This window comes from Pyxicephalus adspersus, chromosome 3 (genome assembly GCF_032062135.1).
Source record: "Pyxicephalus adspersus chromosome 3, UCB_Pads_2.0, whole genome shotgun sequence".
NCBI classification, from domain to species: Eukaryota; Metazoa; Chordata; class Amphibia; order Anura; family Pyxicephalidae; genus Pyxicephalus; species Pyxicephalus adspersus.
The window spans coordinates 101,830,480-101,852,449 of NC_092860.1; the positions used below are offsets into that span (position 1 = coordinate 101,830,480).

The 21,970-nt window shown below is 39.2% G+C and overlaps 1 protein-coding gene across 4 annotated transcripts in view; it reads right to left on the minus strand.

The window, feature by feature from the left end:
* Positions 1-649: 649 nt before the first annotated feature.
* Positions 650-21,970, minus strand: part of ELF2 (E74 like ETS transcription factor 2) — a 51,976-nt gene continuing 30,655 nt past the window's right edge. For 2 of the 4 annotated variants that reach the window (XM_072405837.1, XM_072405833.1), the window contains 6 exons: positions 10,037-10,150; positions 6,089-6,262; positions 5,394-5,480; positions 4,521-4,713; positions 3,909-4,238; positions 756-2,628 (listed from right to left, as the gene is read on the minus strand). In XM_072405837.1, coding sequence (XP_072261938.1) covers positions 2,001-2,628; positions 3,909-4,238; positions 4,521-4,713; positions 5,394-5,480; positions 6,089-6,262; positions 10,037-10,076 — 1,452 coding nt within the window. In that variant the 5' untranslated portion in view covers positions 10,077-10,150 and the 3' untranslated portion in view covers positions 756-2,000. Of the gene's footprint in view, positions 2,629-3,908; positions 4,239-4,520; positions 4,714-5,393; positions 5,481-6,088; positions 6,263-10,036; positions 10,151-16,035; positions 16,194-21,970 lie in introns of those variants that run through there. The other 2 variants (XM_072405836.1, XM_072405835.1) reach the window with 2 other exon arrangements.

Here is a 21,970-nt window from a genome sequence, read left to right on the forward strand (position 1 = left end):
TCCAATTACCATAGTGGGCAACCTAGTAAAGTGCATCACCAGGTAAGCGAATAGGGAAGGGTTAGATCGTCTTTTTTTGCCATCTTAGATTTATCCGCATCTGTCCTGCTGAACATAGTGCTGTCCCCAGAACAGTAAATAAGAAGAAATCGTTCATTTTGGACATCTATTTTTAAGACAAGTCTCAAAGAAATGCTCAACACTTAGGGAGATTTCCTACAATCTCCTATGGAGTGAAGGAAATATCACCAGTGATTCACTATCAAAAACTAAAGAAAGTTTCCCTATATACATACTTTAATTATGAAGAAGGAGTTGTCCTGAAAAAAGAAAACCCTACCTCAGGACAATACCGGTGAACATTCCTTTGTCCTCTGGCTTATTTTGTCAAAACTTCCAGAGTTCAGGTCCTGTGAAGTTAGACCACACCACTCAAGAGAATATTAAACCCTGCGGTGACAAGAAAGCTCTGGGCACACTGGGAAAATTTCCTGTAGGTCCCCAGTACACACACACACACAGGAGGGTGACAGACAACACTACAGATGAAATGGAGGCCTTTGGTTCGTGTTGGCACTCAATCACAAAAGCAGAAACTTGTAGGATTAATAGGTTAATTTACCAGCAAAACAAATATAGCACTACTATATTTAGCAATAAAGAGGGAGCTATTTATGGAAAGGTACTTTTTTGGGTTACATACACGAGGAGTAACATGTATACAAGAAACATAAATGTTCAATAAGGAGACACAATGAAATTAACTTTCTATATTGCAGTAAAATCTACTTGAATACACTTTGAAACAAGAGTACAACAAAATAGAATATACTTCAAATGTTGAATATACAAACTATTGTAGTTCATTCTGAACACTGGTACTTTGTCCCCAACCCTCCCTAAAGTGTCCCCATCATAACTAACAAAATAGCAGGCTCCAAACATCTTTCTCTCCGAAAAAAAAAAAAACTCATGCGTGCAATGACCTTTCCAAACAGATAGCAAAAATTGAAATGTATGCATTGATTGTGGTGACAAAAGCATGTTACCCTAAAAGGCCAGCTTGCCTTTTGTTGTGATGTCCCCAATCTCACCCTCTCATATGTAGACTATTTCAGCCATGAAGATAAAAAAAAAAAGAAAACAAAAGTGTCAGATTTTTAACTACCATATAAAATATGTTACAGTTAATTCTATGCCAATACTGTGCTAGGTACAAGATTTTCCTCCATGTTTTCTAGAATATATTTATATATAAAAAGATTGCTTTACACAAAACAAGCCCATTAGCTTATTTTAAGGAAACAAAAATAAAACTGACTCAGTCTAAGGCTTTCATATGAAATATGCTTTCTAAATTCTCAGTTCCAAATTTCATTTGCACTTTTCTTTTCACAAACTTAAACGGGAGTCTCATCTTGCTCTCTCTCTGCATGCACATACTTGCCTTTGCAGAGGTTTTAACATAGCACCGGTTAAGAGAGGGCTATTTGTACACAGTGGTATAAATTGCTGGTATTAAAAAGAAATTATATATACTGTAAATATAAAGCAATAATAATAATAAAAAAATTTAGAAAACAAAAAAAAGTTATAATTTACAATTGCCACGTTGACCTAATCTTGAGTTTCTACTTTGGGAAAACAAACAGCCACTCTGAAAAGTAATTTTAGTGTTCGACTTTTTACCTAATGTAACCTAGAAAATATATAGATCTATATATATTTATGTGTTAATGAACGCTTTGGTCCCTTTAGTTTTTGTTTTCCTTAGCTGTAAATGTGTTAGAGGCATTATTCCCATCAGCGTGTTTGGGCACAGATCCCACTGAAAACATAGGAAAAACTCCAGTAAAATGTTCATTTCTTTGAAACTCCACGTATACACATGATCTGTCTTTGCTTTATAGTCTCACAGGACTTGAACCTTCTCCCTTCACTCCAGGAAATAAAGTTTATTTTATTGTCAGTTTGACCCAAAACATGACGGATGGAATGTCTCATTTATCACACACCACCGTCCCTTCTTGTTTGACAGTCACTGGCAAGGTGAGACCAGAGGAAGGAGCACTAACAACCACAACATGTGTTACTGTTTTGCCTGTGTCTGCAGGTTTGTCATCTTTCACCAACTGAAATGTCTTCATTTCTCCGTCTGGCCTGCTCACCACTATGTCAGACTTCACGTCAGGTCCTTTAATAAGGGTGCTGATTACTCGTGGTGGTGTCTGACAGCGGGCTTGTTGCGCTGGCATTGCTAGTCTCATAACAGGGGTGCCATGGGCAATCGACACAGGAGTTAGTGCTCTGACAGTCAGCGGGGTGCCCATGAGATTTAAACCCGCTGCTCCACTCAGATTAGGCTTGGTTTGGAGCTGACACTGGGTGAGCTGAGTAGTTGGGATAGTAATGATTTTGGCAGGCTGCACTGTGAATTTGTCACTTTCTGTGGAAGCTGGCATCATGGTAGGTATTGTTTGAATGACAACCTTCGGTGCTGTACCAGTTGTAGGGCTGGTGTTTGCCATCAAGGGGGTTCCGGTGTTCATAGACTGGACGGCCAATGTGGATATCTTTTGTCCTAGGGACGCCATCACGAGAGGCACTTGCATTGCAACACGGACAGTCCTGGTAAAAACATGAAACAATATTTAATATAGGTCGAATGCTTTGGATTACACTCAAAAATAGAAAAACCTTCAAATATGTATATCATTTATTGAGCTAATTGTATCAGCTTTCACCAGACGCCCTTATGAAAAAGAAGGCCGTAGGTTCAAAATGGATTTGCATGCTACTGATACTACATTTTTTTCTATAATAAATCATTTCCTTTACATGTATTGCATTAAACTCTTGGGATATAATTAAGGATCAGACAGTTTATAGCAGAACTATCACTAACCACCTCAGACCAAAAAAAAAAAAATGGTTTGAAAGATGTCTCCGAAAAGTGATAGGAAACATTATTTGGAAGTTACATTGTCTTTACTCTGTTTTATATAATAGGCTGCCTGCAATCTTCATGTCATCAGCTACATGTATATAGCTTAAATGGTTAAAATTCAGAATGATCTGTCAGTACTAAAGAATGTCTGAAAGGTAAATTGTTTTTTTATAGAGTAGGGAATAGTTATTTTTTTCTATGACTAGGTAGATTTACTGGTCACTGTCTGCCCAATAGATAAAGTATTTTTTACCAACATTGGAGAAACATTAAGTAGTTATCACCAACAACAGGTGTTGAAAGAGAAAATAAAAAGACAGCAAACAAAATGTGATAGGGGCTCAAAACCCATCAGCCCCTTACCCAAAAAAAAAAATAATTTTATATATTTATATTTATATTTTGGGAGCTCTTTATAGCAATTAAGAAATAACAGATTCATCCAATTTCCTTTCTTCCCACATTCTAGATTTTCTTCATAAACTCACACTTATAATAAACTGATCTCTGCCCCCATCCCTAAGAACAACCAAGAATACATACACATAATCCAGTGTGATTATAATAAAAAAAAGCCTAATTGCAATCAATCATGACTCTTACACACATCATCACTTGTAACAGGTTAAAAAGGGGATCCAACCCCTCCTGTGTGGACTCATCGTTTTGGATCGCTCCTATTTGGGATCAGATAAAACACCAAATATTACCTGTAGGTTTACTTTACTTGCATTTGAGAATTACCAAAATGAAATCTAATTTACATTAAAATTTAACTTGTTCCATCTAATACACTTTTAGCTCACGGATCATGTAATGCTTTGCCCTGAGGTCAGATGACTTCCGATGCCACAATTTTTGGAACGGCAATTAATGCGGGCTATATAAGTTTTTTTTTGCTCATTTTCAATGTTTCTAACAAAATGTGTAAAAAGTTGACCAATGGAATTTGTAAACAAACCTCGGCGCTGGGGTTGGTGTTGTGCTGTTAGGAGAGGTAGGAGCTGTCTCACTCCCAGGAGAAGCCAAGTTGGCAAATCGGGGCTTCCGGGGTGAATTCTGCTGGGTCGGGCTTTTCTCCAGACGAGACGGCATTGTCATTTTAATAATTCCATCTGAGGGCATAGATACACGCTCCAGAGACTTGTCATCTGCAGGAGACACCATCTCTTCCACGCAGGATTCACTTTTCTCATCTTCTATAACCACTATGTTCTTGGGCATCTCCTTGAACTGGTACACCAGTCGCTGGCCTTCCACTTTTGCTAGAATTCCTCTTTGATAGTAATACCTACAAAAACAATAGCATGAAATGTATTTCGGAGTTTACATTAATTTTACAAGACACATAAATAAAAAGAATCTAACTTAGCAAGATTATACAAACAATGAAACAATACTACCTTGAATTCATGATTACTATTAATCCTAATCTGTAATTGTTTTCTAGTGTACACACTGTACTTTTGGTGCTGCACAGAAGCAATATAGCTGACATGACAGTCTTATATAAGGCAGGTGAATGTACACACATACTGGATTTTAAAAAGGATCAGCATGCTTGCTCGGTTACCTCAAGGCTCGGCCCATAGTCTCATAATTCATATCAGGTTTGTTCTTGTGTTTTCCCCAAAGTTTTGAAACAGCTTTGGAGTCCACGAGCTTAAAGATGCCCTTCTCCCTCTGCGTCCACTTAATATATCTAGGGCAAGTGTTCTTATCTTGAAGCAGATCTAACAGAAACTCCCAGAGGTAAGTTGTATTTCCTAAAAAGACATAAAAATAAAAACTGACGTTATAATCACAGTAGTTAAAGTTCCATATTTATAAAAAATAAAAAACTCACATGACAGGTTAAGTGAACAACATTCTTTTAGTGGAGGAGCAATATATTAGACGATTATAGAGTGATGTGATAAAATCAGGAAAAATTGGAAAGTCTAAAAACCTGAGCAACTTTGACGAAATACAATTTGTTATAGCTACGTAGTCCAAAGAAGGACAAGCAGTGATAGTGTCACCCCAGAATCATTGGTGTATGCGCGGATATTGCAGAAGCGCTGGTGTCTCTGGTCTCACAGAAGAACGACTGTGGTGCAAACTGGTGGCAAATGTAATGCTGGTCACTAAGCTATAGGATAGGACCCCTTCATAGGTCTTCTAGAATTGAAGGCTTAACTAGTTAGAGGTGTTTTTATAACGGGAAACAATACAATATTGGCCAAGTTTTAATAATTTGGCCAAGCACATTTTTGTCTTTAAGCCAAGCACCACAACCCTTACTAAACTACATATGTACACCTCTTGCGTGATATGTTTTGCCTGTGCCATCCACTGGCAGAATATTTCAATTGACAGATTTCTGTATACTAAAATATTAAACTGTCTGCATGCTAAGGAAATATTTATTGCCTGGTCTCACATAATGGAAATAAATTATTTATACCTTTGCCTTCTCTTGGTTTTTTCTTTATACCCAAATCTGGGGATCCATTGGCAAAAGTGGGTTGCTGAACCTTTGGTTTACGACCAGCTGTACAATGTGAGAAAAAAATGTAATTAAACAAACTGCAAAAATAAAAAACAATTGTTTATACAGCAGTTTATAAAACTTTTCAGATTCACAGTCACACTCATACTTTATATTGGCGTGTTACTCATTACTACGTAATACCAATGTATTATATGCATGTCCAACCAAAACTAGAAAGAACAGGGCTAGAAATGAAATAAAAAGGTCTTCCTTTTTACTAAAAATTGGCCAATAAAAAAATGTTCAGGGTTCAATTCATTCATGGTAGCACAATAGCATCTGTTGTCAAAGTAAAATCACTGCTTCACGGACGCCATTAGAAAGTATAGTGGGTTGCAATTGCTGACCCCATACTAGTTCCCCTTCTATCATGCTGATCCTATGGCTTTGATCTCTGACTTGGTACAGTTTGTTTAATACCGATTCTGACTACACGCCAGGGTCTTTCAGTAATGAAGCCAAGAAACCGGCATTTTCATAAATACAACAACAATGCCAGCCCATGTATCTCACTCAATATAGTTTTCCTTTAAAGAGTGCATATATACTTTTGGAACAGCAACAAAAACATAGCAGTGTGATAGACAAAACAGAAATAGTATTCCTACCTTTCTTTTTTTTCATTGGCTCTCCAAGCTCCAGAGATATGGGAATAGGAGAGGCATCCATAGGCTCAGAGTCTTCAGTGGACACTTCCACCACAGTTTCTGTAATAACATCCGGCCTCATGGCAGCATGGATGAATTCGGGGGTGGATACGCATGGTGGGACATACACTTCCACTGTAGGGAAATAAAAAAAGGAAAAGGAGTTACATTGTGCAAGGGTGAACATTTCCTTTATTTTTATGTTACTATGTGTCCAACCGCATATTATGCTTTAGGATTACCTAGTATAGAGCAGTGGTCGCCAACCTTTTTGACCCTGCGGACCACTAAAAATTACCGGCTCCTGACCGCGCATGCGCAGGGATCCAGGTGTCACTCAAAGGGGAGAAACCTCTCCAATAGTGACGACATGATAGGCATAACCCTGCCCACTTCACATCGCAGATCTGACCCCAAGTCCTGCTTCTGACCCCACTCTGGGGTGCACCGGCCAGAGCTGCGGACCACCAAAATTTTTTGGAGGACCACCGGTTGGCGACCGTTGGTATAGAGAATTCCGGTGTGAATACGAACTGATGGAACCGGCTATTCCCCAACTCTTGTTTTTCATATTAGTTCTAGTCTAACCAATGTTTTAGACTGCACAGAGCTACACTTCCTAATGTAACAAGGCAACGGGTGTGAATGTGTGTAGTCATTCCCAAATTTTACAAATAAACCAGGTAGTGCACAACAGTCATATTTTTCACTAACCTGCACGATAACAGCAGAAAAGAAATCTAAATATTACCAACACATTCATTTATGAAGCATCATGTCAAGTACTGATCCAACATATTGTAAGCTCTTTGGGGCAGGGTTCTCTCCTCCTGTATCACTGTCTGTATTAGTCTGTCATTTGCAATCCCCATTTAATGTACAGCGCTGCGTAATATGTTGGCGCTATATAAATCCTGTTTAATAATAATAATAATAATATTGTTAAGGGTTTTTTTTTTGTTACTATCAGTGTAAACTTTTTTTTTCTCTAAAGTTATTATTTTACTATTTATTTCTATAAAGTATTTATGCAATTTTCCCAGATTCTACTGGTATAGTGTTCTGTATTTACAAGACAGTAATTCTGTATATGCTCCGGACTTATAAAAGACCACCATTTCAGTTAGTCTGAGCATAACGAGAAGCTGTCTGGGATCTGCCAGACTGGGTGACCGTCATACCATGGGAATGGGTACTATAGAGCTCCCCTAAATTATTAGTAAACTTCAATAATGATGACACAATGGATAAAAACTGTTAAAAGAAAATACACCAATGGCATAATTTACATTTGGGCTGGGTTTACATCTGTTCAGAACATCTGATCATTACCGGGTGTTGTGCCACAGGTTGCCTTGCATTGTGGTAAGGCTGCCCAATAATGTAAATCGGCTACCAAATGCATGACAGGGCTGGAAAAAAGCTGCAGGGGCATCTTAACATGGAGCACCACAACACACCAAGCCTAATAAATCACAATTAACTCCACCCGCTGGCTCTACACACTTACAGATCCTTGAAATGTTCCATGGACTATCAACAGTGCGTTGAAATGCCGGATCATTTGCCAAGCAGCAGAGAGGAGCAGCCCTTCAAACATTCCTAGCAACACGGTCTAGCCTGGCATTATGATGCCCCTACTCAAGAAGGTACATTCATATAAAATGTACCTGTGCCAAACAAACAAAAGCACACAAGTTTAATCTTGTCTGAATAAAACAAAAACATGCACCAAAGCCAAGTATTACATAAAAGGCATACAGACTACAATAAGTGCTGGACTGATTGATACAAAGAATGAAGTCATGTCCCTGGAGGAAAGGCAATTCATTATATTAGTTTTAGCATAACCTGATCATCTAATATAAGAAAAAATTACTTAAGCACATCTCATCTCTTTGTATTTTTTAAATGTTCAAAACATAATCCGGAATGCCAAATCAGACCAATCAGAACAATTTCAAAATGTAAAAACCCAAATCAAGGCAACAGATTTCACCTTACAGGTACAATCACTAGAAAACAAACCTGAATTCTGATTGGTGAAAAAGTTTTGATCATCTCATTGAATGATCGTCTCGCACTCTTACAGCATAAAACCATACTGGCAGGGCAGTCATACTACAGCAAGGCCGATGCATGTAGTTGTCACGGGACGAAAGAAACTGGACCATAAAAAGTGTCTGTGCCCTCATTATGTCCTACTCTGTGTACTGATACTTGCTGGCTAAAGGTCAAAACAAAAACACATGTGAAAGTGGTGCAGCAGATTTATAAAGAAGAACTAAAACAGTGAATGTGATAGTCAAAAGATTCACTCCAGAAGAATCTCACAGTTATAAATGACATAGAATGATTTTTCACCTGTTTGGTAAAAGTCACATTTAAAGCGTACCTAAACTCAGAAATTTCATATTACATAAAGGGGTGGACAAACCTTTTATGTAAGGTAAAAATTCTATTTATTTATTTATTTTTTAAGTGCAACACCATAAAAAAAAAAAAAAAAAAAAAAAAAGGATGCAGCACCGCCCCCTAATTCTCAATCTCCTAGGCAATCGAGAAAGAATTGGAGCGCAAAGCCTCTTGGGTGCTCCTTTTGCCGATCCCACTGCGCATACGTGTGATCGGCAAATTTTTCTCTGCTCACGAAAAGGGTCCTTCTGCGCATGCCCGAGATGCTTGGCCATGCGCAGAAGGACCCTTTTCGTGAGAAGAGAAAAATTTGCCAATCGCACGCATGCGCAGTGGGATCGGCAAGTTTTTTTTTAAAACCTTCATCACCCAATCTCGCGCCTGCATTGGGTGATGTAGGAAGAAGAGGCAAAGATGGCGCCGGTTTGGAGACGGATGCCAGGAAGACGGGGGACCCGATGGAAGAGACTTCCGGATAAATAGGACTGCCCTGCAGGATTAAAAGCAAGTGCATTTTTTTTTGTTTTAGGCAAAAAGTGTAGTTCCTTTTTATTACTTCACACACACACACACACATATATACACACATATATATATACACACCGTTTTTTTGGCGAGTCCATATTTTAGGCTATTAGGAAGGTTAGGACACAATTTCCCCATTGCTAATAAGGATTTTAAATACTGTAATAAATAGGAAGACAGTAATGGGAGTCCTGGATTTCACCACTATCAGACCGTCACACTGCTTAAAAACATGAAAACCTAAAATGCCATTCAGCGTTCCATGCTGGGAATTTTTTCCATGCTGGGTGGGGAGAAGCTGTAGGTGGGGGTCAAGGCGGAGCAACACATGTCAAATTTAGTGTTGCCACTTGTAGTTACATAGAAATCCTGGAATCCCTATAATTATTATAATACTTGCAATACGTTCCACTTCTAATGCCATCTTTTAGTATGCCCATTTGCCATCATCAATACATTAAACCCCCAAATGTCCAGTGCCCCCCTACTCTGACCAATGAAAAACAGCCGGGTGATGCATCCTGCTAAAAGGGGATGGGGAGAACATGGACATTGGTTACTGGATCCTTTTGTATGAAACCCCTTGATTTTAATTTATGTATTGGAACTTCAGATCTGACCATAATGAACACGGACCTCACATTTTTAATTCGTTCAGAAAAACAGGTTTATTGGGATTTTTGAACCCGCTTGTAGTTGGATGCTAAACATAAAGGTTCATTTCTCTTTAAATCCTACTTGCAAAGCGATGATGGAGTACTTGTACATGAGAGCTGGCCACATTTGGTGCTTTTGTTTTTTTTCTTTTGGAAAGTACAAATATAGAGCACATTTATATATATATATATATATATATATATATATATATATATGACAATAGGATAATATTTAAAAGAAAAAATATACACAATGGAAGCATGCATTCCCTAACACAGTAAAAAATAGAATATAAACTGTGCAGGTCAATACCTGGACTTCTGGAGTCCCGGAGAATAGTGGGAGACTCCATATGTAGGAGGGCCTCTGCCGCCTCAATCGTCTTGTCCGTGCAATGCACATTGCTGCCGTGTACAGATGCTTCAACTGTTAAAAGATGAGACGTGTATGAAAAAACAGGCACATAAAGTGTAATTGTAGTATATATTGGGCTATATAAAATCAATCTAGGATCTTTCAACTAAAACCCATCTATTACCCACTATGCACATTTTGTTTTACTTTTATCAAGTTTACTGAAAGGGCTGATTGAAGAATACTTGCCTATGGCCAAGTTGCCACTGCTTTTCAACACCAAAAATAAGTAGTTTTGCCAATTAGGTCTACTAAGTTGGCATTCCACCACATAAAAAAAGCCTGGTAATTTTTTTAAAATTTGCACCACATTCACCTAGCTAAATTAATTACTCCTTGCAGAGTGAAAAAATTGAACAGTCTAATCCTCTTTAGAAAATCATCCTATGGGCAGGGAATCTTTTCCAAATGTATTTCATTAAAGGATTACAAAGCCAGGTGCAGTGGCTGCATTTGCTTACTATAGGACGGGGAGATCCTTTAGCCTTCAAATGAGCACCTGGATTCTGCGTGACATAAGGGTTTTGGGAGTGGTGTCACCAAGACATCAAACAGATTGTTGTAACTGTTTCCATTGGTGTTTGGCATTTTTCTTTCTTAACATCTGCTCAGCTCTAACATTTGAAGAAGCCTTTATTTTTTAATGATTTGTAATTTTCATTTATTTATCTAATAAAATTGCCATTTAACATTGAATACTGTCTAGCAGAGTTCCTTCTAGACAAAGATAAATAAATGCCATCTATCAAACATCTCCTCTTAACACATGAAAAAAATTAGGAATTGCAGCATACAAAAGAAAACAGACTATATTAACCCATAAAGAATTGGAAAGAACATGCAGTGTACTGACACACACTCTGCCAAGTGTTTTAGTGTCCCTGAGCCATAGTAGCACCTGCTGCTCCACATCCCCTCACCAAGCAAGGTGTCATCTCCAATTGCTCTAGCCATTTATGGAAATGTGCTCACAGCTGACCCATTCCAAGTCAGCAGCCAGCAGTCCCAGAGCCTATCTTTAGGTGACCCTTTATTCTGCATTCTGCACAGGAGAAGGGAACCGTGGCAATCTTCACTGACCATCCTCCCAGAGACTATAAGAGATTATAGGAATCTGCACTATAAAACCGGCATTGCTTGATTTGACCAATACCAGACGAATCACATTTATTGTCCTATAATGTTAAATGTTATTTTTGGGTATAATCTAGAGAAGAGTCTTGTAAATTGTTGAATTACCTTCTGACATAAGATGATTGTTCTGCATTCTAGACCCCTAGATAGGACAATATGGGCTGTACCAATATTTGGTGCTGCAATCACTTCTCACTTAAGAAGGAGACTTTGTGGCTCGTGCCAGAGACATAAAAAACAAACTCCAGCCAAATGAACTTGTGTTAGTTGTAAAAATGGTAAAGTTAAAATAGCACTTTGGCAGAATAAAACCCCAAGGCATACCATAATATTGTGATCAAGAGGTCGGGCCTAACCTCTCATACCTCAATGCTGATTAGGGGGCAACCATCATGGGAGGAGCCCATTAGTAAATATGTGACCAGCTGTATCCTAAAGTTCTGGACCACAAAGCTCTGAGCTGCACAAGTATGTGACCATTAATGCAGACACTTGCTTTAATACTTTAATGCCAGACACACAACAAGGGCACAGAAAACAAATGCCAGACCTGGTTGTGGGAAATAAACTATGCCAGCTGGGTCCAGCCATGAAAGTGTTACTGTGAGGCACCTAAGGACTATGGGTAACCCTGGGAATCTGGAGCACTGAATATATCACACTTCCAAAAGGACAATAAGCAGTTAAGGCTTTTACAAAGAGCAGCCACATTTGGAAGACTGCCACGAATATGCAAGCCTGCTCTCAGTAATCAGTCACTAGTAGGTGTTTCTATGGATATCACTATGCCAGAAACATACTGAGGAGAGCAGGACCAGTCATGAATGTGCTATTAAAGGAGACTTCAAGAAAAAATCAGTGTTTTCAATTCAAAAAAGCGTTTGTCTTAAAATATTCATGTAAAAACAGCAGATTTGTGTTTTCTGACTAAAAACACTATAGAAGAAGATATAATAAACAAGGTTCACAAGTTGGAAACTTTTTCCCTATCATCCAATATTACTGAATATTCATGTATAGTGCACAAATCACTATTCTGACTGGACAACTACCAAAGGCAAATAATGACATCTGGATATGGTAATTATTGGAACATTTCAAGTCATGTACAGAGTGATCAGAAAGGTTAATGAGAACATTTACTGTATTGGGTACAGGACAATGAAAACAAATGATGCACATTGAGGTAAGGAGACCAGCTTGGCATGATTGGGGAGTATAGACAACATTACCTGTGCTAAGCTAACAAGCACAAACCGCTGCTGCAACCCTCAATACCTTACAATTAACTTTGGTGAGCTGCAAATTTAATGACTATAAATCACAGAATTCCCCCCCCCCCCCCCCCCCCCCCCCAAAAAAAAAAAAAAAAAACACAGACTTTATTTTTCCAAAAAGCACATAGAGACTACAGGGGCCCAACATGTCTCACACTAATAGGTGTCTAGATGTGAGTAGAATAAAACAAAACTTTATCTAACTTGTCTATGTGCAGCACTCTATTAGAAATGGATAATTAAGGCCACAGAGATAAATAGAGGCTTTATCTGAGGTTTGATAACAATCTCCAACATGACAGGTGACTATTTGTAATAGAAAGGGAATGAGCAGAAAGCAAGACAAAGCTGTGACTGCACAGTACAGAGGTAAACCAAAATATTTGCACTGACTTAATGGTTAAGGACAGGATTTGTTCCCTGAGGAGATAAAAGTGAACTATAGTAGCCAGAGATAAGAGAAGGAAATAATTACTAATCAAGAGACAACACAAATTGTAATTTCCTTTTTGTTATCTTAATGTCCAAATCAGCTGCCAATATACAAAGGCAGCCTACTGCTTTGTCTCTGTTTCATTGACCTTTTGGAGAAATTGGAGAGGGCTAAAAAGTTTAAAGGGTATCCTTGATATAATAACTGTGTAATAGGCCATATTGTGATATAAGTAAACTGCTAGGCAGAAGAATATCTGCTGACAAATGCCAAGCAACTCCTCCAGTTCCATAAATCTCTGTGGCCTTTTTCACATGCAATTTCTTTCCCAGAAAACAAGTGCTGCAGCCTTGAAGTCTAGGCATCTGGCCACTCCATGTATGTATGAAATATCTCCCGGGAGGAGTAGTTCTGGGAGCTTGCCTAGGATATATCACAAATAATAACTTTCCTGCATATGTTAATTGTATATATAAACAGGTAATCCCATATACAGCAGCCAATTGCGTTGTCTCAACAATCTTACCTCCCATTAATGATAAGGAGGAATATTTCAGAAAGATCTGTGTTTCCAAAAGCAACCGAATTGTCTGCAATGCAAGCTAGAATCATGTGGCAAAATTAAATGTATCATGAACTATAGAAGTACTTTTAGGTACTTTGTGGGAGCCAAACACAAAACTGCATTAACACAACACAGTTATAGAAATGTACATTTCTAAAACTTGCTATGCAGGAGTTTGTATTGCCGAGTTGCCACTGTTATTTCGTATTTGATGTCTTACTATTTATCAGTAATAATGTATTTGCTATTCATTTTGTACTTCTTATCAACAGAAGGCTTAGCTACCTAAGATTTAAAATGAATGTAGAGCCAAGTCATACCATGCAGGCTAACACCATGAATATACAGTACAACAGATGCCAATTAACTTTGTGAACTTTTTTCAAGTGTCCAAAAAGTTACTGTTTCTAGAGACAGAGGTGACTGACAGATTAACACTCCCAATAGTCTCAGCTTCTCTTCCTCAGTCTAACAGAAGCAGGCACCCTGCTGATCACCAAACAGGGTAATAGACTGACAGCTACCAGCAATGTGAATGTGTGGGAATTAGGAAGAGACAGAGCTGTGATTGATCACTAGTTCCATTCACTCAAGAGAAGCAAAATCCAATACCTACAGTCCCCAATACCCCCCTACCTGTTATGACTCCTATTATGTACCAGATTTACTAAATGACCACAATTTGAGTCGGAAATACCATAAAAGCTGCAATGCTCCAATAAACAAGCTTCTGAACAATGGTTAGCTGTACAGGATTTGAAGTATATTTAACAAAACAAACTTGTTTAAGTTTTGGATAAAAGTGAAGGGTTAGAACATCAATCCAGTTACATATGAAGTCACCAAACCAAAGTAGAGGATTCTTGTACTTTTTTAATAGCCCTGCCCCAACGTGCTGATCACTATGTTGGGACCCTGTGTGATCACCACACATTGCCTTTTAACATATTGTGACTGCTTTTCCAGTAAAACATGAACCCCGTATTTTGGAGCGCTGGCGACTTTTTCTTGAGTTCTATCAGGTGCTCTCCATAGTTATCACTTTAAGCTCCCTCCTATTTGCTGTAAGGAGAGGATTCCTATCAAACACATTGCAGGGTTCTTATTGCTATGTCTTTGCTAGAAAGATTCTCATATCGTCCTTATCACCACCGTCAGTGAGGGGAAAAGAAAAAAATCTGGGACACTTGGCTCTCATGCAAATATCTAAGAAGAGATTATGTACACTTGCAGAATATTGTTCTCACTTATTGGTGGAATGTTATACAAATATTGGGAAAGGGTGAAAGTAACCATTGGCATTGATGTATTTGTATTCATGTGTTGCCTGGTTACTATGCATCTCCAATAATAAGTCACTGAAATGAAATAATAAAAATATAATAATAAGGAGTTCTGACTTTACAAGTGCTGGGTCAGTGACTACAAAGGTCAGAGACACCCCAGCACTGTGCCCCCTAACATTAGATTGTACATGGATAAACCTCTACACCCTCACACATAGCAGCAGTAAGCGGAGGAGCACGGTGTTCAGGGATACACAGCCCTAAGCATACACCAAGCTCCATCATATCACACAATCACCACACAGCACCTTCACGTGTCTGCCAGTAGCTGCAGTGTCCCAGGTGATAAGGCCCCGCCCCTCACTTCCGTGTTTACATCTCTCCTCTTCCCTCCAATTCCATCCGCATTGTGAGCTCACATTCCGCTGCCAATCAATGCCGCCCAGAGCGCTCATTGGCCCGTAGCCCAGCCTCTTCGCTCAACGTTCATAGGCCGATTCTAGGATTTCGAACCATCCCCGGGAGTGGATTGGTTGACAGCAGCTGCCCATCATGAGAGCCCTCAAGCCCGTTTGATCTCTACGCTTCCGCTATCGAAGCCTTTTTTTATTATTCAGTATGATTGGTTACATAAAGAGATCCGAGCGATTCACCGATCACCATGACAGCCCGGGCATCTCAAACAATACCTGCACCTAAATACACCAATCAGCGGGTACAGGCCGGATATATAAGCATGAGCTGATAGGGAGCCATGCATTGACAATAACACTCGCCGCACGTCACGGATGGTTTACACATAAAGCCATTGCGATGTGTGATCCGAGCGATGTGTGGCAGACCTGAGGGCAGAATAGTCACCGATCGGCTGTGCAGGAGGTGTGGATCGTTCTGCCCTCTGTGCTCAGCCAGGGCAGCCGGGAGAAGGCAGAGCTCGGCGGGCAGCAGACAGCGTGGCAGCGCTCAGACACTTCCTGGTTCCCCGCACCGCCAGCACACATGTCGGCCGCCCTCCCATACCGAGAGCCCAGACAAGGCGATCACTTCCCGATCTCCCCTCCATCACTGCCTGCAAGCAAAACGTGCGCAGCTCCAGCCCTCCATCCCAGCCAATGCCCTGCACACAGGGCCGGGGCTGGCGGTGCAATCTGCGCCCCCTCCCTCCATCCCTCCATGGCATGCATGGCCCGGGCTCGCCTCACCGGCTCGGATGAGCAGATCGAGCTGATTGGTAGATCCCTCATGTAGCGACGTCGCCATGTTTATCCCGCAGCTTGAGCTTCACATTGAGTCACAGCAGTGTAGAGGAGGAAGCGGGGATACAGTGTGCGAGGGGAGGAGAACACACAGATCCTTCCGCCGCCTACAGGAAGCACGGAGCTCCGGGGACTACATCGCCGTGTGTGCGCTGCACGATCCTTCCGCACTGCCCTGCACAGGAAGTGCCCCGTGCACTCATACACACAGCGACCAATGGCACACACTACTAATCACACACTGCTCGACGCGGGATCATACAGGTTTACACATTTTACTGGAAGGTGACATTTTACCGCCATGCTACAGGAAAATCATTCGGTGTCACCTTCATAACAATCTGTATCATTGTGCAGGATGAGGAGCATCCAGAGCTCACAATAGCTGCATGCAACACATGGATCACATCTCAGCAGATTGTAGTGTTTGTATACACCCAGGGCTCTATTATTATTATTAATAGACAGGATTTATATAGCGCCAACATATTACGCAGCGATGTACATTATAGGGGTCATAAATGACAGTGACACAGGAGGAGAGGAGTCAGAGGAGCTTACAATCTAAACAGGAAATCAGACATTCCCCTGTGGGAATCTTCCAGGTCCATGTGTTTTAATGGCACTAATTGATTCCTACCATGGAATGTCAGATTCACTTTTTTATAAATGGAACCCAAAGTGTCATTTTCAATCAAGATTACAGCCATCATTATGACTTAAATTCTTGCAATCAACTTCAAGTATTTATAATTCTCTCCGCTTGTTCAATTCTAGGTATTACAACCCTTTTTTACAATGACATCTAAATGGAATATCAATCCTGACATAAATGGTTTTAAGTTCAATATGACAAAATATGAAGAAAAAACAACTTTGACAGAGCAATTTTAATTAAACTCAGTTCTAAGTACAATAGTTTTGGTCTAGTAGCAGAAAATAGTGGCCCCTGTGCAGAATGAACCTGAGGCCACCCAAATGATTTGTGACTAAGGAGGGTCCGGGGTCCCTTGTGCAGCCGCACAAATTTCACCTCCCTATCGCCTTATAATGCACAATATTGTATTGTAGATTGGCAATGCCTATCAACGTTAGGTGTATGTAAAGCCAAATATTAGGTTTGCATATTTGTGTTTGTATATTTTTACTGTTTTTTGTAACTCATTTTTTTTAGCCATTTTTCTAATTTTCTTGTAAAATAATGATCCTGTCAGTTCCCACTGTTCCTTTTAGCATTCTGACCACACCAAGCACAGAAGCAGCCATGGTCAATTTGTGTCCCTTGTCTGCTGCTTGGCAATACATGGGGATGTATAGATGGCCCCATATTCCCCTGCTCAGCCCTGCCTTGTCTATGGACTCTATCTGCCTAATGCGCAATGCAGAGTACAGTAAGTAACACACGGTGCCATGCCTGGACAATGTGTTCCCATACTAACAGTCTCTGTCAGGTGCATGTGTGGCATAGTAACAATGCAAATGCTGTGAACCATGTATACCCCTGTAAATGTCTGTACAATTCATTACTTCATGACAGGAAAACCAGAAATCATTTTTTTGAAAACTTAAGATTTTAAAAGCTTAAAGACAATGCTCAAAAACATTGAATAATATATTAGGTTTAGATCCACTTGAAGGGGTGTAAATTATCTGAAAGTGAGGTTTGGGTAACCCTCCCTACCTCTGACACCTCATTACTAATACAACCTTCCATCATATTGTGGGAACCTACAGTGAAGTGCAGATGGTGGAGGCCAGAGCTCTTAATTATTCCTAGATTGTAAGCTCTTCGGGGCAGGGTACTCTCCTCCTGTGTCACTGTCCGTATTCGTCATTTGCAACCCCTATTTAAAGTACAGCGCTGCATAATATTTTGCGCTATATAAATCCTGTTTATTAATAATAATATCATACTACCATGTTTTATATATTACGCAGCACAGAGCCCAGAGTTATATCTATCATGATTGGTTTACTTTAACAATACCTTATCACAAATAACTGCACTAATTACGCCTGCTCAATTCCTTTTACCTAAAACCCTTACAGAGGGAGGGCAGCTGACACAACATCCTGTACCATATGTCAACAATCTTTGTATATGATCACCCTCTCTACAGCATCATGCCAACATTTAAATACACAAGAAGAATTTCAGATTCATGTTCCTGTGCCTTGTAAAGTATTGTTTCATGAACAGAGTTGTATGTATGTCCAGAGCACGCCATGAGGTAGTTTATTGAGGCTAGTTTAAATACAGAACACACACACACAAAAAAAAAATCAAATACCATTTACTACATGCCAGCTCATTTAAAAGGACAACTTCTTCTATGCACTAGCAAGCCTATCTTCCTGAAAGTCTGCAGTTCAACTGCGACTGAGTTGTTTCATCTAAAATTAATTGTGGTAATGTACAGAACCAAAATTAGAAAAAAGTTGCCTCTGTCCAAATATTTAAAGACCTAACTATATATTTTGTAAAAAATATATATATATATATATATATATTAAAAACATTTAAAAAAATACCTGTTGATTTCTTGTGATATGAAAAGACAGTAAAAATCATATTCTCTCACTTTTATAAACAACTAGTCCTATCGATCTACCATGTATTGGAAATGAACAGGCAGCTAGGATTGATATCCAGGCTGTGTGACAACCATGTTTTTTCCATAGATACAGAGGAGAAGCGAGTATAGATACACATGGACAGGAAGTTTATTTCCAGAATTATTGGATAAAAACATAGCACAAGAAGCCTGAAAAAGGAAACAAATACAGCCACTTTTTGGCTTATGGGTATGGATATACTTTAAAGATAAAGATTTAGGCAGACCCATGGCCAGACTAGAAACATTCAATTATTACAAATATTCTTAACATGTAGTAAATAGACTTACCCTTACTGACCTCTGAAGCTGAAGGCACTGAGGAGCAATTCATCCTAAACTTTTAGTCAGCACTTGTCTCAGCTCTTTTACTGCTTGTTAAAGTGAAACTAAAGTCCCGCTTTACAAAACTAAAGAACCAGGCAGGTGGTTATTGCATAAAGGGACAGACATATCCCTTCTGCAATATTCTGTCTTTGGTTGCCAGGAAAACCCAGCAATCCCAGTTTCCCTTGCATGTGCCCGGGATGAATTAACTCCTTCACTCTTGCCTATCTATCCGTGCTCTGGGATAGAACACAGATAGGTAAGTCATGCAGCTTTAGTTCAGCTATAAGTACATAAATGTCAGCCACAGGTTCACTTTATGTAAAGGTGTCGCTCTGTAAGGGTCCATAGAAGGAGGAGCAGCTGAGTAATATAATGAGGTTGGGGGTGCACTTTACATAGAGACACACTTTGCCCTGAATCAGAAGATAACAATATCACACCACCAGATACAAATAACAGCTATGTGTGGACAGACCTTTAGTAAATTGAACTTATGAAGTTAAAAAAATTCATGAAATGAACTATATGCGAGGCCACATAAATATATAGTGTTTCATAATAAAAGTGAACTGAGATTACGTCTTGTCTAGCAGCTGCAAAGGGTAAGAAAACACTATTGAGGCTGCATATAAAGGATCTTTTAATGTGTGTTAACTAGATATATCAACCTGAAAAACATGAAAATATAATATCCGTATTAATCTCCATACTTATTACTGTTGTAGTCACATGTTGATATAATCTATTATCCCTATGGAATTACTTTCTTGGTGTGTCACATGTAAACCTTCAATTGGTGACTAATTGCTATAAGCCTTAGGCTTTATATATCTGGTTCTTGTATAATTTGTATCCTGATCACCTAATCATGGTTGCTAATAAGTTTATGTTGCATATAATACACAATTTCAGTGCATACCAATGTAGCTTTTGAAAAGCCTTAAGGCACATTTACATCTGTCCATCCTGTCGTGATGCATTAATGCATGCACGGTAATGTCACACATAAACCTGTGTTGAAGAAGCCAATTTAAAAAAATTAGCTGTCAATGCATATGCACCTTTTTATTTCTTACAGAGAAAATCTCAACTCACACTAGTGCATTGCCAGGCATTGTGGTGCCAAAATTTACCTGCATTGGGTAATGCATTGGGATGACAATGAATGGCACCACAACACACCTGCAACACATAGGTGTGAAAGGGTTGTCTGTAAAGGTGCAGAGGTCTATCTCCTGTATCCAGCACACCATCTACACAATCACAACTGCTGCTATCCATTTAAGGAGTGTAAACAATGTGAGCAAAAAATATAGGTGGTCTGTATATAGCATAAAAATATACTCTGCTTCTATGAAGAATAGTTACTGCTTTGTTTGATTGTTTTCAGAGACCAGTTGCAACAGAAACAATCAGTGAGATGACTCTGAAAGCTGACCACAGAATGGCTTTGAAGGCTGACCCTTGTGGTTAGAACCAGTTTGAATAAGAATCCATGATGGTGGACAGTCATTTAGGTGCCAAAAGTGCTGGACCTGGTTTATCCACCCCATTAACTGTTTGTGAACATTTATGCTCATATGGACATCCAACTATGCGTAATTGGACAATCTGCCTAATGACAATTGGATAAAAGCCTATGCCCTCCTATACAGGAGTGATTCTGTATAAAGATTGATGGATTTCCTGGTTTTAGTTAGAATCTTTTTGCTTTAACTGCTAGGCATTTGATTTTCTCTGTTGCAACAAATCAATCTTCCTAATTAGGATCTACTGTCTCATCTCTGATGGTCTGTTTGGAGACTCACTAACAGAACCTTACAATTGCTAGAAAACGGGTAATGCTGGAGCACAATTATAAGGAATAATTGTAATCTTTTCAAAACATAACTTACTTTACATTGCACCCACACTTTATTTAAATGTTAAAACCTAAAGCTATAATCTATGAAAGTATTGACAGTAATTTACATATTTTTGGTGTTGCCAAAGTTTCAGCATAAATGTTGGCCAAATGCTATTACAAGTATGCATGTACATGGATTACTTTGCTGTAGGCTTTGTCATTTGCAAGTATTTACAGTTGAAGGTGATCAATAATAAAAGCTCAACTGAACATTTCCATTTATATTAGCTGAATATACATCATGCTCATATATTTCTTAAAGTTGATTTTCTTTTAAAGCAGTTACAGTAAGAGTAGAAATGGCAGCCCTCTATAGAAGCTACAGAGTGTGACCCTTGTTCTCTATGTGGAAGAGTTGTATTGGTGTGCATGCATGAGCTCAGAAAAGATTTTTTTGACAAGCAGCTGTGCAAGGCTGACCAGCTCATATAACTTATATCTAACTAGATCCTAAATTTAAGGCTGGGCAGGTGGAGTATGGGGGTTTAGTCCCTGCCAGCTCTCAACAGATATAAACACTCTCATGAAATGTTTTCACTTGTCTGGTGGCATATTTTCCTACTGCATCTATATTTTAACACTACTGCCCCTGAAATCCTCCTTGATAATTGAGGATTTTAGAGTGGTAAATGTCTGTAACCCCCACAGCACATTAGTTTCCCCCTCCAACGCTTACATCACTTCAAGATTCAGCGGATGACATTTGGGGTCAGAGGAATGAACAAAAGCACATACAATAGTACATAACCCAACGTTAATAGTTAAAAGGTTAACACATTCTAGTGACAAAAACAGAAAATTAATAGGTACACTAACTGTTATTCACATTAGCTCTTTCCCTTCCCTCTTCCCCTATTGCAAAAAAAGCCCTTAATAAGACTTAATGTCCAGATGTGGCTATGCTCGCTGGAAAGAACTCTGTGAAAGCCCCATGGTAGCCTTACCCTAGGAACTAAACCTAAGGCCATGAGGCCAGTCTGGTTGGTGTGCATGTATTAGAAGTGTGCAGCATTGTTGATTTGTCTGCAGC